The following is a 16,333-nucleotide window of genomic DNA, read 5'->3' as shown; positions in this document are numbered from 1 at the left end:
ACTGAAATGAACGTACGAAGAACGAGATCCATGCGTACATCTCTCCCTTCTCGATGTGTCTTGCTTAGAGGTTTGCATTACATATACACACACACACAGTCAGTCCGACACAGACTAAAACAGCCCATACAACACGATTACGACTCATCAAGAAAGCAACTTAAATGTGTAGCTAATTCAGATCTCCCCCCCCCATTTCCTGTTGATGAATGCAACCTTATTATATATGTTATATTGCATAGTTATACATGTGTGCATCATTGTCTGACCTGTACCCTGTTCTGTTTCAGCTTGGTGTGTGCAGTCAACTATAATCCTCCGAGTGGAGACAGTATGTACTTTAGGAAGTTCTTCAAATTCCAGGTATTTGTCTTCATTCTTCATACCGTTTCCATTTACATCTATAGCTCAGCTTTGATGTTGCGAATAGGCACATGTATCTTCTTTTGAAAAAATGACTGAAGTACTTACTTAAGTTCTTATTTTCATCGTCCAAACGTAAGTACGGTCATGATATGTTGGTTTAATTCTATCCTTTTTATTATGAACAGCAAAAGAACAATCAATCTCACTATTCTTATCTTTTAAAACACTGATTGGTAACTAGTCATTATGATTTTATAATTATTTAATCTTTTATCCATATTTGGATACAATTTTGATAACTATTAATATTCTGATCGCAAATATCTTGCAATTTCCTCACTGAATTTGTTGACTTCCTAATAATAAGTTTTCTCCTTCCCTTTTTACAAACAGGTTTTGAAACCCCTAGACGTTAAAACCAAATTCTACAGTACAGAGGTATGTGGCTATAAATTGCCCTCTGTGGCTATAAACTGAGTGATTCATGTTTACTAATACTATAAGATATATTAATACTATTATTTTATTTTTATATTAATATTACATTTGAATCATTGTTTCTTTTCATTAGCTTCAATTCATCTAATGATTTAATCTCTTAACTTCATGGAATGAAAGTCTGTTATTTGTTCTCTTTGTTTGTTTTTTTGTCTGTTTTGTTAATTTTCTATCATTCAACAATTAGAATCTTAATTTTCATCACTCTGGATGTCTAAAACTGTGGAAGAGATACTTTGATGTGTTTTTTTTTTCATTTTTGAAAACTCTTACAAAAGATGTGAGATGGTGTCCACGCTTTCTGTGATGTTAGCTGAATGTTGTCGTGTCACTTATGGATGTGTTTGTGTATGTTTGATTCAAAAGTTAGCGTTGACTTGGATAGAGTTGTCATGTACACATTTTAAACAGAATGGCTCATTACAAAGAATACACTCTTTACACCACATCTCAGTTGTTACATGTATAGATGTGGTCTTCATATGTGTGGTCACAACTTGTCCTCTTAACACCACATCTCAGTTGTTACATACACGTGGTCTTCATATGTATCGTCACAACTTGTCCTCTTAACACCACATCTCAGTTGTTACATACACGTGGTCTTCATATGTATCGTCACAACTTGTCCTCTTAACACCACATCTCAGTTGTTACATACACGTGGTCTTCATATGTATCGTCACAACTTGTCCTCTTAACACCACATCTCAGTTGTTACATACACGTGGTCTTCATATGTATCGTCACAACTTGTCCTCTTAACACCACATCTCAGTTGTTACATACATGTGGTCTTCATATGTTTCGTCACAACTTGTCCTCTTAACACCACATCTCAGTTGTTACATACATGTGGTCTTCATATGTTTCGTCACAACTTGTCCTCTTAACACCACATCTCAGTTGTTACATACACTTGGTCTTCATATGTGTGGTCACAACATGTCCTCTTTACACCACATCTCAGTTGTTACATACTGTACACGTGGTCTTCATATGTATCGTCACAACTTGTCCTCTTAACACCACATCTCAGTTGTTACATACACGTGGTATTCATATGTGTCGTCACAACTTGTCCTCTTAACACCACATCTCAATTGTTACATACATGTGGTCTTCATATGTGTGGTCACAACATGTTCTCTTAACACCACATCTCAGTTGTTGCATACACGTGGTCTTCATATGTTTGGTCACAACATGTCCTCTTTACACCACATCTCAGTTGTTACATACATGTGGTCTTCATATGTTTCGTCACAACTTGTCCTCTTAACACCACATCTCAGTTGTTACATACACTTGGTCTTCATATGTGTGGTCACAACATGTCCTCTTTACACCACATCTCAGTTGTTACATACTGTACACGTGGTCTTCATATGTATCGTCACAACTTGTCCTCTTAACACCACATCTCAGTTGTTACATACACGTGGTATTCATATGTGTCGTCACAACTTGTCCTCTTAACACCACATCTCAATTGTTACATACATGTGGTCTTCATATGTGTGGTCACAACATGTTCTCTTAACACCACATCTCAGTTGTTGCATACACGTGGTCTTCATATGTTTGGTCACAACATGTCCTCTTTACACCACATCTCAGCTGTTACATTCACTTGTTCTTCATTTGTGTGGGCACAATTCGTCCTCTTAACATCACATCTCAATTGCTACATACACGTGGTCTTCATATGTGTGGTCACAATTCATCATCTTAACACCACATATCAGTTGTTACATTCACGTGGTATTCATATGTGTGGTTCAACATGTCCTCTTTACATCACATCTCAGTTGTTACATACACATGGTCTTCATATGTGTGGTCACAACTTGTCCTGTTTACATCACATCTCAATTGCTACATACACCTGTTATTAATATGTAGTTACAGTTGCGGATCCAGGACTTCTCCCAAGAGTACACTGGGAAAGACAAATATTGATAGATGCTGAAATTACTACCAAAAAAGCAGCGTATAAAGAAATCATCTGTAAAATGGATTGCTCGCATGACGAGTGCTGAAGATTTCCAGCATGTACAAATGTACCTAGTTTTGAGCAAAATTATGTTTTCAGCTAATTCTTAAAGGGGGGAACCTGGATCTGCTTTTTGCTTTTAAAAATGTCACCTTTTAGGTTAAGAAGGAATGAAAACATTCAAACAGTTCAACTAGAAACGTTCCTACAACAATTGTATAGAGGGTTTGACCCTTTTGAACACTACTTGTGATCAGGAAGGGGGTAAGGTAAGGGGTACAGTCTGAGGTACGGGAATGACCTAATATGTTTACAAATATTTATTAAAGATTATTCAGTCGTTGAGTTTGCTTGTTATACTAGGACTTTGTTTTTGCAGTCACACTGAAGTACACTAGACCATTTAATGTTTAGAAAAATGGATTTATTCATACATAAAGAAAGGGAGGTTGGTGGCATGAAAGCCATATGACAATTTGTGGAAAGAAAGTGTGTGGTAACACTCTCAAACGTCAAGTTTGTGAAAAGACACATCCTGATAAGAAATGGAGATAAGAAGAAAAGAAATAGATACCACTTTATTTATGAGTTCTAAATATACCCTACACAACCCTACAATGCATTTGTCATCAATTAAAGGTTCCAACAGCTGTCCCTCCACAAGATGCTAGAAAATGTTATTCTATATACATACATATGTATCACATATATATAGGTCTCTATACAACAGACCATCCACCTATCGTTTTCACCTTCACCAGTTTTACTTGTACCAAAATACACGACAATCACCGTGAACGTTGTCAACAGTATACATTTCACGATGACCTCATAAACAGTTGGTGAATGGTAAAATGTTTCTCTTGTGTATAAAAACATTTGAAGCTATGCCGTGCCAGTTTTCGGGTGCCATATTTTAAGTTATTTTTTGCTTTTCATTTCTCTGCGACGCTATACATCCAGCAACTGCCAATGAGAATGAGGGCAGCATTACAGGTTTGTCACGAGCTAGCTGTCGTCCCGCAAATATTGTTTCGTTTACTCCCTATTCAGCCTTTGCAAATACCAGCTTTGTTTTACACACAAACCCTGCACTGATTAGAGATGTCCTCTCTGTCTGTGATGGTCACATGTTACGTCCATGGTCACATGCTGCAGACCTCTGGTTGTAGCGTATCTGTTGCTGTTTGTGTGCCCTGTACTGAAAGCAAATAACAATGTCTTTATGATGGGATACAGTTTTTGAAGTAGTTTTTGAAAAACATTTTCTAAGACCTCCGTGTTCTAACTGGTGATCACAACCCCTTCTAGGGATGCCAAAATATTTTGGAGGGTTGGCCAAAAAATTCTGAAGGAAAAAAATTGCCCTATATTTGTAGGAGAAAAATGGAAAACTATTGAACATAAATTACTTCAAAAGTTGTAGAATCATGCCATCTTGCAACAAAGCACCTTGGACCAGATCAAAATTTCTCAAAAGGAAAGGGGGATGATACCTTCTCTCCAAAAACCCATTCCCATCATAGGCCACTGGAGGCATGACAAGATGTTAAAAATGAAATTGGGATAAAAAAGCAATAATAAAAAAAAAGAGGGTTGTGCATACCAGGGTTCTATTAGGTGAACACAGCACGGTATCAAAATGAAACATAATATGCAAATCACTTTGAGAAGCAATTGTTGTTTTAAAAGGCAGAAAGTATAAAGAAGAGAGAAAGGATTTGAACTAAATTTAACGACAGCATTGGTGCTAGTGCTGTTGAAGATGTTTTCTCAACAAAGATGGAAAGGGACGAGATAAATGTGGCATGAGAGATATTGTCATAAGCTGTTAAACAGTTATCGATATCTGCATTTGCACATGTTGTCTGGCCTGCGAAAGTAATTCTAGATTTAAATAAATCTTGCCGTTAATTTATAGAAAGTAACTTTGTTCCCTGTATGGGTTTGTGTGTAACCATAGCTTGATATTTAATTGTTAGCGCCACCATTAACCCCCCTCCCCCTCCCCCCTTCCGCAAATCTGAGCTTAAAAATACACACACAACTATGTGTTTCTTGTTTTGTTTTCAACATATTAGGTATTGACCTAATATGGTTTGATCTTGTTTTGTTTTTTCATGTGTGTTTTCTTCTTTCTCTCCCCGAACATAGGCCTGCATTTAATTAATGGCCATTGACCTGATTGTATTGTAGTTTGACCTTTTTTGTTGTTGTTTTTGTTCTCTCTTAATTTTTTATGATTATTTGATTTTTTTGGAAACAATACATCTGTAGATATTAGATTTTCATGTCTTGCTTTAGTGTTTCTCCCTCCTTTTCAATTATATCTCTTCCGTATTAACATTCCTTGCCTCAGTAATTATTTCTATTATTGCATACCTTGAATCATCTGCCAGTATACTGTGTGATTCAACAAACTAGTGACGTTGAATAGATATTTAACGTCAACATATTCGGGTACCTTCTCATATGTACACATAGGAAATGAAATGTAAAAACAGTTAAATAGCATGGGCTACTATCAAGGTTTGTTAATCTATGTTTTTGGATAAATTATTTTCCATGTACCATGCTCTTTCTCCATTCCTATTTCCACACCCCACCCCTGCCTTCTCCACCCCTCCCCCACCCCATGTTTTTGATACTTTTGTTTCTTCTTGATGGTGAGAGAAGCATCATATGTATAAGTCTACCCTGTCAATACTTGATGATGTTGTACTCACCTTCCCCCTCCCCCCTCCCCTTTTTGGCTCATAAATATCTTCTGTGGTACATTGAAACATTGGCAAGCTATCTTTAGAGATGTGGCGATCTGGTGAAGCGAGATTAGTTGCTATTAAAATCCTAGGCTCTTCGATTGGTTAGCACGGAAAGATTTGAGAAATATTTACAGTACTACTTAAAGTAGCCTAGGCACTGCTGTACGTGTATTGCAATGGACTGTAATAGATCACATGCAAGCCTCTTCATTTATCCAGGTGGTGGTGATATTACGGTAAGGCAATTTCAAAGATGATACGTCATGAGTCAACGACCACATGAAGTGAGACTGGAAACTCTGGCAGACAAACCTTGCATTTTAAAGACCACTTCAAAAACCATCTGCATAGTGGCATCACACACGAATGTCTTAGAGTGGCATCATTAACAAAATAACTGACCCTTGGAATCATTCCTAACATTTACAGCAGTTCAAAGCTATCAGAGAAACTTAAGTCCAACTCATAATGCTGTGTGATTGGTGTACTAGGCAAATGGTTCATAATGTTCTTCTCAACTTACGGTTTTATTCTGAGCACTTCTATTAGGAATTAATAAAATCATTTAACTCTTTTAAAAGCCAAGAAATTCAGACCTCTTTTATATCCAACAATACAAAAGCACAGTTTTAAGAAATTTTGCACTAACACCAGCCTAGAGGTTCTTAGGTTTCTTTCTTCTAGGGATTTCCCTTTGTACTACAGTTTTGCAGCACATTTCCATAAAAAGTGAAGGATTTTGTGAAATCATTAAGAAAACAAAACAAAAACATTCATGGCAGCACATATGGAACCGCTTCAAGCAGATATCTTCAGTCAAGTGTTTTGGTTGGTTTTAACAGAGGAGAGAGAAGCTTCATTTTTATCGAGGTGTCCTCTGTTCATTTTGTAATAACTGAGTCAAAGTTCAACATTCGTCCATGATTTATTCCTGTATTTTAAAATGTTAAAATTTGGTATATATTTATTACTTTTCAGAGTGACCACTACAATTTAATATTTTTTTTGTGACAATAACAACACTGTACTGTTGTAACTTTCTTCCCTTCTTGGGGGGGAAGGGGGTGGGTCTTTAAGTTTGTTCGTTTAATTAATAAACCAGCTACTGTTTACTTCAATATTTACATTGTCTCTAGTTGTTGTTAATTTTAATAATTAATACATCAATTAATGAATGGTATCTGACTCTTACATGATTATCATATTGTCTGCTTTCCAGTACTACCGCATAATTATGCTTAAATTTGTTATTAATATTAACACGACTCATAACTTATAAAATGTACTCTCCCCTCCCCTCCCCTCCCACTATCCCTTGTTTGGGGGGATTTTGCTTTCTTTTATGCTTCCTCTCTCTTTCTCACATTAATTACTACAATTATTATTATTATTATTATTATTTCTTTACTCACTACTTTTATTACCTACCCTCTCGCATCTTCTCTTCTCGCTCTGACGTTGCCATCCTTCCCTAACCCAGGATAATTTAGTCCATGTAGGTATAACGATAATATTCGCAAATTTTTAAACTCATCTTCGAAACCAAAATCTAAATCATTCTTTTCCTTTTTGCCGGTGCATTGTGGGTGACGGATAGTTTCAACTCTTTCATGGTTGTTGCACTTTTCTGACATTTTCTCCTCCTTCTGCACCAAAGTTCATTATGATTCAATCTATTATTCAATCTATTATGTATGGGATTTGCTCTATATATTTGGTGTCCCTCATTTTATCATTTAATACTTTCAACATGAAGCCACATAACATTCTAATCAACTCTTTACTAACCAATCAAGTTGCCTCTTATAAATATAAAAAAAATGTCTCTACCAGGTGTAAATTAAAATGTTGGCAAATATGGCAAATGTATCCAAAATACAGTCAGCAAATTGTCATCGATAACCATTTAAACTTTCTCTGACAATTCCGTAAATCCCAAAAAAAGTTTTGCATCAAGTAACAACGTAAGTTTGGTATGTGAAGTAACAACACAGATTACAATGTAGTAAGTGTTGCCTCTTGAACATCATTAACTTTGTTATAAAATGTTGAAAAGAATTATTGTGACTTTAGGGTTCTGTTCTCACTTGCTACCAGGAATGTAAACCCATTTTATGTTATTCTTTCCAAAATGCCCTTCAATAAATGGAAAATCCTAGTATTAACAAACCGGTTCAGTAAAATAGGAATCTATGCCAAATTGAAGAATTAAAAAAGGTGGCTTGCCAATTACTATAAAGACAATATCCTTCTATCCAAAGTTTTATCTTGAGACGTGTAAAATTCCACCAGGATAGGAATGCACTGTGACTTGGTATGAGATGTTTTGTTGGGCATGACCAGAATATCACTGCTAGATCTGCTATGTACGGTATTTATTTAAATATTTTTTCCTGCCTTTATTACAAATACAGAAGTTACGTGAGGATTTTTTTTTCGGGCACAACTCATTTTCATCTTAGTATAGTAGTACTCAATACAACGATGCCGCATTTAACCAATCATAGTCAATCCATAGATTAACAGAACTAACCATATTCATTTCAACATTTGTATATAGGGTCTATATACCTTGGAAGATCAGACTTACAACATGGCAAAACTAACTTAGTTGCAGGTGCAAGGATACTAATAAAGCTGTCATAACTGTCATAAATTTCCGGGAAAGCCTAAAAAGTGGAGTTGGGTGGTGGAGGCAAGGGAAGAGGGAAGGGAGGAGGGGAGCAGTTGTAGAAGATATTGGGATGGAATCGAGTTTAAGTACTTACTTTCTGTAATGAGAATAAAAATAGTTGTTGATCTTACTCCTATAAATGGCAAATTTGTAATCATTACTAAAGGGAAGGAGTGACAGCGGATGGTAACTTGTATCATGTTTTGTCATCCACACAGCTTTTTGGTCAAGGAGTAAGGGTTTAGAAAGGGGTGGCTGTTTTAGTACGAGTGATTTAATCTTACCATACTACTTTATGTTTATCAGCCACGAACACCAGGAAAGTCCCAGCCTTCAAACTAGAAATCCATTGAGTGCTCTAACATTGCACATATATATGTGTGTGTGTACATATCTAGGCCAACTGGTGACATGGGACGAAAGAAATTCCTTGTCACCAGTTGTCGAACAATAGTCATCGGTCGTCCGGACAGAGGGTTAGAATAAAGGGAACTGTCATCAGTTGTAGCAAATATAAAAGAAACAGGCATAAAAGTGCAATGTTAACGTAACTTCCGAAGTAAGTTCTGAATTTTCGTCCAGATGCTCCTGTGAGCTGTATCAACGATCAAGTGAAAGTTGTTGATGGGCTTCATGTCTGTCGACGACGGGGGGATAAACAAAAATTGTTCCTTTCTAGAAGCGTCTGTAACCGCAATTTATACGCTTGCCCGTACTTCAGCATTTTCTGAAATGGACAATAAAGTTTCTATCTATACATCGTAGCAGAACATGATGTTGTATATCTGATGTTGTATATTATAAGTCATCATCATCTATCATTCTTCTTGTCTGCATGCCTCATTCATGGATCAAACTGCTTGCTTGAAAGTTTCATCAAACCAATCGGCTACATGCCTGTATAATCATGCCTTCAGACTACTTTGTACATATGCTCAGGCCTGTAGCTTTGTGGTAGCAGGGAATATTTTAGGCAGAGCAAAATTGAAGGCTATGAACTTTGTCTCTGTTAAAATATTATCATAGTTTTTGTGGTCAAACCCAAGGGGAATAGTTTTTTAAGATTTCAAATTTTGTGGAGCAATTTGGAAGCTTCTGACCTTTGCCTCTTATATAAGTTACATATGGTTCCTGTGCGCACAAAACTTCTATGCAACTTTCCAAATGTTTGTATTGCAATTTGACAATTTTGCATAGCATTTTGTGACGGGATACTATACTAGATAAATTATTCCCTGGTCAGCCACGGTGAGGTTGTACATCCAGCAGAGAGGCACTGATATTATAAGAAGTACTGTTAAAATGCATCATGTTTTACTGTAGCCTGTGTACAGTAAAGAGTCAGTCAGCAATGGTCTTTGCTGCTGCACCGAGCAAAAATGGATGGTAATGGGAAATTAGAAAGGCATTTAGACTGCATGTCTGTAACAACTCAACTGCTGAACTATGAATGTGTGGCCAATGGTGGCTGTCATGCATGTGGCTCATTACAGTGTTAAGAAAATCCCAATTAAATCCTAAGTGTCTCAGAAAAATTGTCCTGAGAAGGGGGATCTAGGACTCAACAAAGGTGGGGGGTTAGGGGATGTGGGCCTTGGGTCGTTGACCAGAGCATTCTCCCCCACAAACAAAATTAAACTACTTTTGAATTGTTAGGTTGAAAGGGGGGGGGGCGTGGTCCACTCATCCACCCCACCCCTGATCTAGCAGACCCAAATGTTATCTATATATGTCTTAAAATGAAATGACATGTTTGTGAATATCAACCTCTTGAAAGAGTAAGGCAAAATTCTGTTCCAGGTGTGAGATGTCATGGCTGACAAGCTAGCTCACAATAGGGTGAAATCTGGTCCCACTGCAATGTCGAAATTAAGTTAGAGTTTCCCTCTCTTGTAATTTTATTTGAGCAAATTTTGTAAAAAAAACGAACATTACTTTTTAAAAAATTTTTATCATTATTTCTTCACAGCTCATATTGTTCTCTTTTACTTTACTTTCTCTCTCTCTCTTAGTCAGATGAAGTTTACCTAGAGGCTCAGATTCAGAATATTACACAGTCTCCGATGTGTATAGAGAAGGTATCTTTAGAACCAGCCCCTGAGTATACAGTGACAGAGTTAAACCTTCAGCCAGACGACTCCGACAGGTGTGTAGAAATAAGCTAGAATTTGTCCTCTGATCTATATATACACAGTAAGATGGGTTCGCCAACAGTAACCTGGACCTGTGAAACTTCTGCTTGTTGGCTCTCTCCCATCCTCTTCTCACCTCCCCATCACCCCCCCCCCTCCCATTTCTCCCTCCCACAGCTTGGGAGATTAGGTGGGGCTTTGTCTGATAGATCAGTTTATCTCTTGTGACTGCTGACACAAATCTCCCCCCTCCCACAGTTGCTCAAGAAATGGTCTGTTTGCTAAAAAGGGTCAACCTCATCTCAGAGCTGGGTTGTTTACATGAGAGAACACAAGGTGGTTAAGATCGCTGTGGTTAGCCGTACATAAACGCAAATGGATAATTGAGACCAGAGTACATCCACAGTTCAATGTGTCATGTGATATTTTTGTCATGGCCAATGAAAGATTCCCATTGTGGATTGACAGTTTTGTGTTATCAGCTTGTGAAGTTGATAGTAAAGGATAGAAGATAAATGTGCTAACGTTGTGTACGTCAATCTTTGATCGAACCGTGTTTATGTTTCACTGCTCATTTTGACCCTTGTGTTACTTTTATATCTGGCTTCAGCTCAATTTTCGGAGCCATCACATACGTTAATCCCATGGACACAAGGCAGTACCTCTACCGTCTCCAAGCCAAACCCCAACAGGGATCAGAGAGGGGCACGTTTACTAAGGGTGTGTCTTCCATTGGAAAATTGGACATCGTATGGAAGACGAACCTCGGCGAGAGAGGCAGGCTACAAACCAGTCCATTACAAAGAGTGGTACGTCTGTAAACTTGATAAGATCAATAAACACATGGTCTGTTAATGTTTGTATACTAGTTAAGAGTGTACTCTCCCCCTGTACAATACATATTCCACCATGTACACACATTTATCACTTTATATAATAAGCAGAAGTCTATTGCAATGAAGTAATCGAAAATTCAATGCATTTTTGCATTCTGGTTAATTAGTTTTAAGTAGGGTGATAACCACAGGCTAGGCATGTGGTTTCAGTGTGCACATTTTGAGTGTGAAAACTTTGCTTTGAGTGTTTCAATAAATTCAAAATTCTTTATAAAAAAGGCACCCAAATGTTGTCTTTAAACCTCTAATTTCTCAGAGCTGGACCCCAATGGGGGCGCTGCCCATGGTCCCCACCAGGGGCCCTAAGGCAGGCCCGTAGACCCCACCCGTAACTGTGTCGCACTGCTTCGGCATTAGTACAATATCACCCACAAAGTTCAGTGATTTTTGTTTTACCCCAGGCTCATCCCAAATCAATTGTATCACAAACCAACCATATGATTGCCCTTTGACCTTGTGATTTTATGCATTATGGAAATTGTTCATTTTTTAACTCAAAAAACGACATTGATATTCTAAGGAGGGTAATTTTCCTGTAGACTGATTGGTCCTTATTTTTGTGATTTGCTGTGAGTGAGTAGTAGTATCCCTCACCTCATGTTGAGAAGTCATTTAGTTTTGCTGCATGTCTCAAAAGTGTTGGATCGCTGTGTATTGCACATGAAAGCACATCGTTAATTCAGATTATTAATTGAGCTCAAATCACTGGCTGAATAGACACAAACAAATCAATGCTTCTGGAGTGATTCCTTGTCGTGACCGAGCACAACAGCGCTTGCTCAGAAGAAGGTTTTCATTTTGCCCATTTTGTCAGTTGGTTGTGTCAGTTGTGACATTTGATAGACTTGAAATAGACCCGACTCCCTAAAAACTTGATAATATAGAATGCACAATATATGAACAGGTGAACCGACATATTACTTCATATGTAATGCCCTAAACTGTCTTTTCTACATTTCAGTCTCCAGGGTGCGGTGATATCAAACTCGTCGTTCTTCAGATTCCAGATTCTATCACGCTCCAGTCATCCTTCAAGTTTCTGTGTAAGCTGACCAGTTGTTGGTGAGTTGTTTTGTTGTTGCTGCATCCTGTCCATGTTGCAACTTGCAGTTGTTTTGTATTAAAGGATGACTGTAGATGCAAAATTAATTTTGACCTGTTTTAAATATGTTAACATAAATTTCAGAAGATAGTGAAGGGTGTATAAAGAAGGTTTGGCTGTTATTTCGTAGCTTTTAAAATTCATTGTGTTTTCTCTTTTGTCTTCACCTCTAAAAAATACCAATCTGGAGTTTAGATACAACAGCAAATGTGATTTTGTCTAGAAAAAGTGTATATATGTTTTTATTTATCTCTTTTATCTCTGCAACTTTCAATATTTGTCCATTCTCTAGTGAGAGAACTATGGACCTTAAACTAAACTTGCAGAAAGCCGGAACCGGGCTCTCTTGGATGGGGATATCAGGAAAGCAGCTCGGTAAACTAGGGCCAGGAGATAGCTTACAGATAGAGTTATCGATGCTGTCTACGATACCGGGACTTCAGGTGAGGAGAGCTTGAAGTACTGTATGAATGTGAAAAAATGAATCCTGTATTAAGCTGATTATTAATATCAAGGATTTATATAGCGCAGACATATCCACTGATAACGGTGCTCAAGGCGCATCACAGTATTACCCCGGTCAACGATGACCTGTCAAACATAGAGACAATCCCTCCACATGGCAGCAGCAAGTAAACAGCGCCCAACTGACAGTTTATCTCACAGGTCACCATATATAGTTTATAGATTCACAACGTTGGAATCATTACACACTCTACAGTGTTAAAACAACAACCTTAGTAATATATCGGAAAACTTGTTCTCGCTAGAAGCAGTGAAACCTGACAGGAGAAATAAACCCTGGGTTTTGCAGTGACCTCATAGTAGAAACTAGTATTCTTACACCCTCTGATGAAATGACTCTAGTCAAATCTACCTTTCCCAAATTTCTAGGAAATTTTTAAATGATTTCTTCACACCTACTGTGTTGGCGGCCATGACGTTAATTTAAAAAAGGAGGGCTCTTCAAAATTGAAGTCAGCGAGCCACATCGTAAGTCAAACAATTCCCACTTGCTCTCCGAGATTGTTCAGAAGTTGGTGCAAAATGCTGTAGTGCCAAGCAATTGGTTGTGTAAACAGGAGAAGGGGAGAAAGAAGCAGGGAAGGGAAGATTATATTATGTTATTTCTGACTGGAAAAGGTTTCCAGAGACAAGGGAACTCACAAAAGCACCAGGCTTGCTCCTCCGTAGCAGATTTGTTTTATTTCTCCTTTAAATTGGAGCTTGTTCGTTGTAAACCATTTGCTAGAACAATGAATGCTGTATGATTGGCAGATACCATTCCTACTGACTTTAAGTGATCCCAGACAATAAGTGTTAAGTTATTCCAAAGAAACAAATGAGGAGTAAAATATCAAAACACCTGTTTTCACCAGAAGCAGTGAAACCTTAAACGTAAGCTTAAATTTTGAGTATTTGTCGTTGAACAGTCCCTGTTTTCACATCTATAGTGGTCTTCAAAACATCTTCAAGACATGACCAGACAAATGAAAATATTGCAAAACTATGTTAAAAACCATCGCTTGGTTCCCAAGCATTTGTACCCATGCAGCTGTCCTCAAAGGCATGTTTTATGGCTGTGTGAAAAAGCTGTGTAAAGTAGATCCCTCAAGGGCCACGCTGTCGTTAGCTACCACAAACTTAATGAAAAGACTTAGAACTATTTCAATACTCGCTTTGAACACTAATGTAAGGTTCCCGCCAATTCATGTTTTATGTTGCAGAGCATTTCTGGATTAAGGATCATAGACCAGAACTTGAAGAGGACCTACGAACATGACGACATCGCACAGATCTTTGTTCACCATGCCCAGACGGCTGCATGAGAGAGTCGGTGTAAACCTCAGCTGGAAGTGGTCCTTGTTCATCATGTCCAAACGGCACCATGAGAGAGTCGGTGTAAACCTCAGCTGGAAGTGGTCTTGCCAGTAGCGATGTGACCATTTAGGGAAAATGGGTAAGGTCTGTGGGACAGGACTGAAAGAGTTATTTATTTGCGTTCGTATGAGGTCCTTGAAAAAGCTTCCCGAACATTTTCATCGAGTCTGGCAGTATGATGTGGTCTGTCTACGATAAGTTCTCTGTGTTGAGCATTCTTTTATCTGTGGTCCCCTGTCGATGAGCTAGTCCCCTGCACTTTGAATCAAGCTATATGAGTATCAAAAGATTTCATGGTTTGATGTGTTGGGTATGCAGTAACCTAATATGATGTCTCAGCCTATGGCATTGTTGCAATTTTGCCCCTGTGGAACAACCGAATAAGAACCTCACCCTTATCTATCGGTGACCTGCTAAATTTCGCTTTGACAGTCACAAACAAAACCAGTTCTGAGAAAAACCCATTTTAGTAGATATGATAAAATTGCATCACAAAAATGATGGATAAACAATCAAGTTGGCTCTAGTGATAGTTGGGGAATGGAACCAAATCAAGCTGTATTACATTGGTAAACTCTGACTTATGAAAGGGTTTGCTTAACTAAGAAAATTATATCTGTATTGAATGTTAAGATAGTCGACAAATCCTAAACTAACAATCTCTTTTCAAAATATTCAAAGTGGTCAGAAATGGGAGAATCAACAAATCATAAACGAATCCTTAAGTAACAATTTCTTTTCACTTGGAAGCAGATTATATAACTTCATATCATCCGTTTTAGGGGGGTTTTTCATCTCTCAATCTCAAGGGAACATCCCAGTATCTTGCCTCTCATGAGCATTACAGGCTCATACAGTGTATTCGTCATCTGCATTTTTCATTATCTTGCACCTGATGAGATGCTTTTTTTGTTCTTTTGTTGCATCCATTATTTCCCTTATTTCTTTTTCTCGAGAGGGTGGTGGTGGGCAAGAATCCAGAGGGAAAAGGCTCTTCATAAGCGGTTTTGTATACCAATATCATCCTGGTGCAGGTTTGGGTAGCATCGGAACCACACTCGCTCTTTGGTATCATGACAATTGGGTATTAAGGTACTTGGAAGTAATGGTGTCAATTTTTTGGTTCGTAAGTAAAAAGTTTCACAATTTTATTGACAGGTGAATATTAGGTATTAATCAAGTAAGTAAATCGTCATTTTGATCTCTGCCAAATTTGGTAGTCAGAGGCATGTGCATAACAGTTGTTAGAATTCTGTCAGTATGGGCTTGGTTGTCCTGACATTACAGGGTTCGGAGGCTGAGCTACAAGTAGCATCTTCTCAGTTCACTCTTTGGAATGCTACTGGTTCAAGAGAACCAACTTGCAGCATTTTACAGTAAAATACATGACCTTTATCATTTCATACATCAGCTTGCAACAAGCTATGAAGATTATGGTTCTGTAAACCAGCAATGTTCTCTTCTACATTGCCTGTACTGTTTTTAACATCAATTGTTCAAACTCTCCCAGTTTGCTCAAATTGCTAGACAGTTTTCTTAGATCTGCCTCCTTGGAGGTTTCATATTCCAAAAATAATCGGTTGATAGACCAACTCTCTCATTTAAGGGAGGGGAAATGCTTTTGAGGGTGGCAGTGAAATTTGCTCTTAATATTGGTATACGAATGAATACATTTATGTATTTGATTTATAGAACTCTCTGAATGCTTACATGGGGCAAACACCACTCTTGCATTAAATTTATTCCACTTTAAGTTTTTTTTTTTTTTTGGAAAGTTAGTTCATATTAAAGATATTGCTGTACATAGTAACTAAACAGTGCAATAGCTATTGTATATTTACCTTATTTTGTTATTTGCTTTTTGTCATTTCTTAACTACTTTGTCTGTTGCAATTTGTAAAGAGCAGTGTCTCAAAGCCATATTCTAAAGAACTAACTCAACCACCCCACTAATGGACATGGTACAGTATTTATGAACAATATTTAACAAAAGTATTGGAATGTCTGAATAAAATCTCTGAATTGA

The 16,333-nt window shown here is 37.6% G+C and overlaps 1 protein-coding gene across 4 annotated transcripts in view; it reads left to right on the top strand.

The window, feature by feature from the left end:
* Window positions 1-16,333, top strand: part of LOC139973269 (trafficking protein particle complex subunit 13-like) — a 21,525-nt gene extending 5,192 nt beyond the window's left edge. For 2 of the 4 annotated variants that reach the window (XM_071979850.1, XM_071979826.1), the window contains exons 5-12: window positions 291-363; window positions 760-804; window positions 3,824-3,856; window positions 10,309-10,442; window positions 11,039-11,237; window positions 12,286-12,386; window positions 12,719-12,869; window positions 14,154-16,333. In XM_071979850.1, coding sequence (XP_071835951.1) covers window positions 291-363; window positions 760-804; window positions 3,824-3,856; window positions 10,309-10,442; window positions 11,039-11,237; window positions 12,286-12,386; window positions 12,719-12,869; window positions 14,154-14,255 — 838 coding nt within the window. In that variant the 3' untranslated portion in view covers window positions 14,256-16,333. Of the gene's footprint in view, window positions 1-290; window positions 364-759; window positions 805-3,823; window positions 3,857-7,102; window positions 7,118-10,308; window positions 10,443-11,038; window positions 11,238-12,285; window positions 12,387-12,718; window positions 12,870-14,153 lie in introns of all 4 variants that reach the window. The other 2 variants (XM_071979836.1, XM_071979842.1) reach the window with 2 other exon arrangements.

This window comes from Apostichopus japonicus, chromosome 2 (assembly GCF_037975245.1).
Source record: "Apostichopus japonicus isolate 1M-3 chromosome 2, ASM3797524v1, whole genome shotgun sequence".
Taxonomy (NCBI): Eukaryota; Metazoa; Echinodermata; class Holothuroidea; order Aspidochirotida; family Stichopodidae; genus Apostichopus; species Apostichopus japonicus.
Note: the sequence above shows the minus strand (reverse complement) of the source record. Positions and strands in the feature narration are given on the sequence as shown.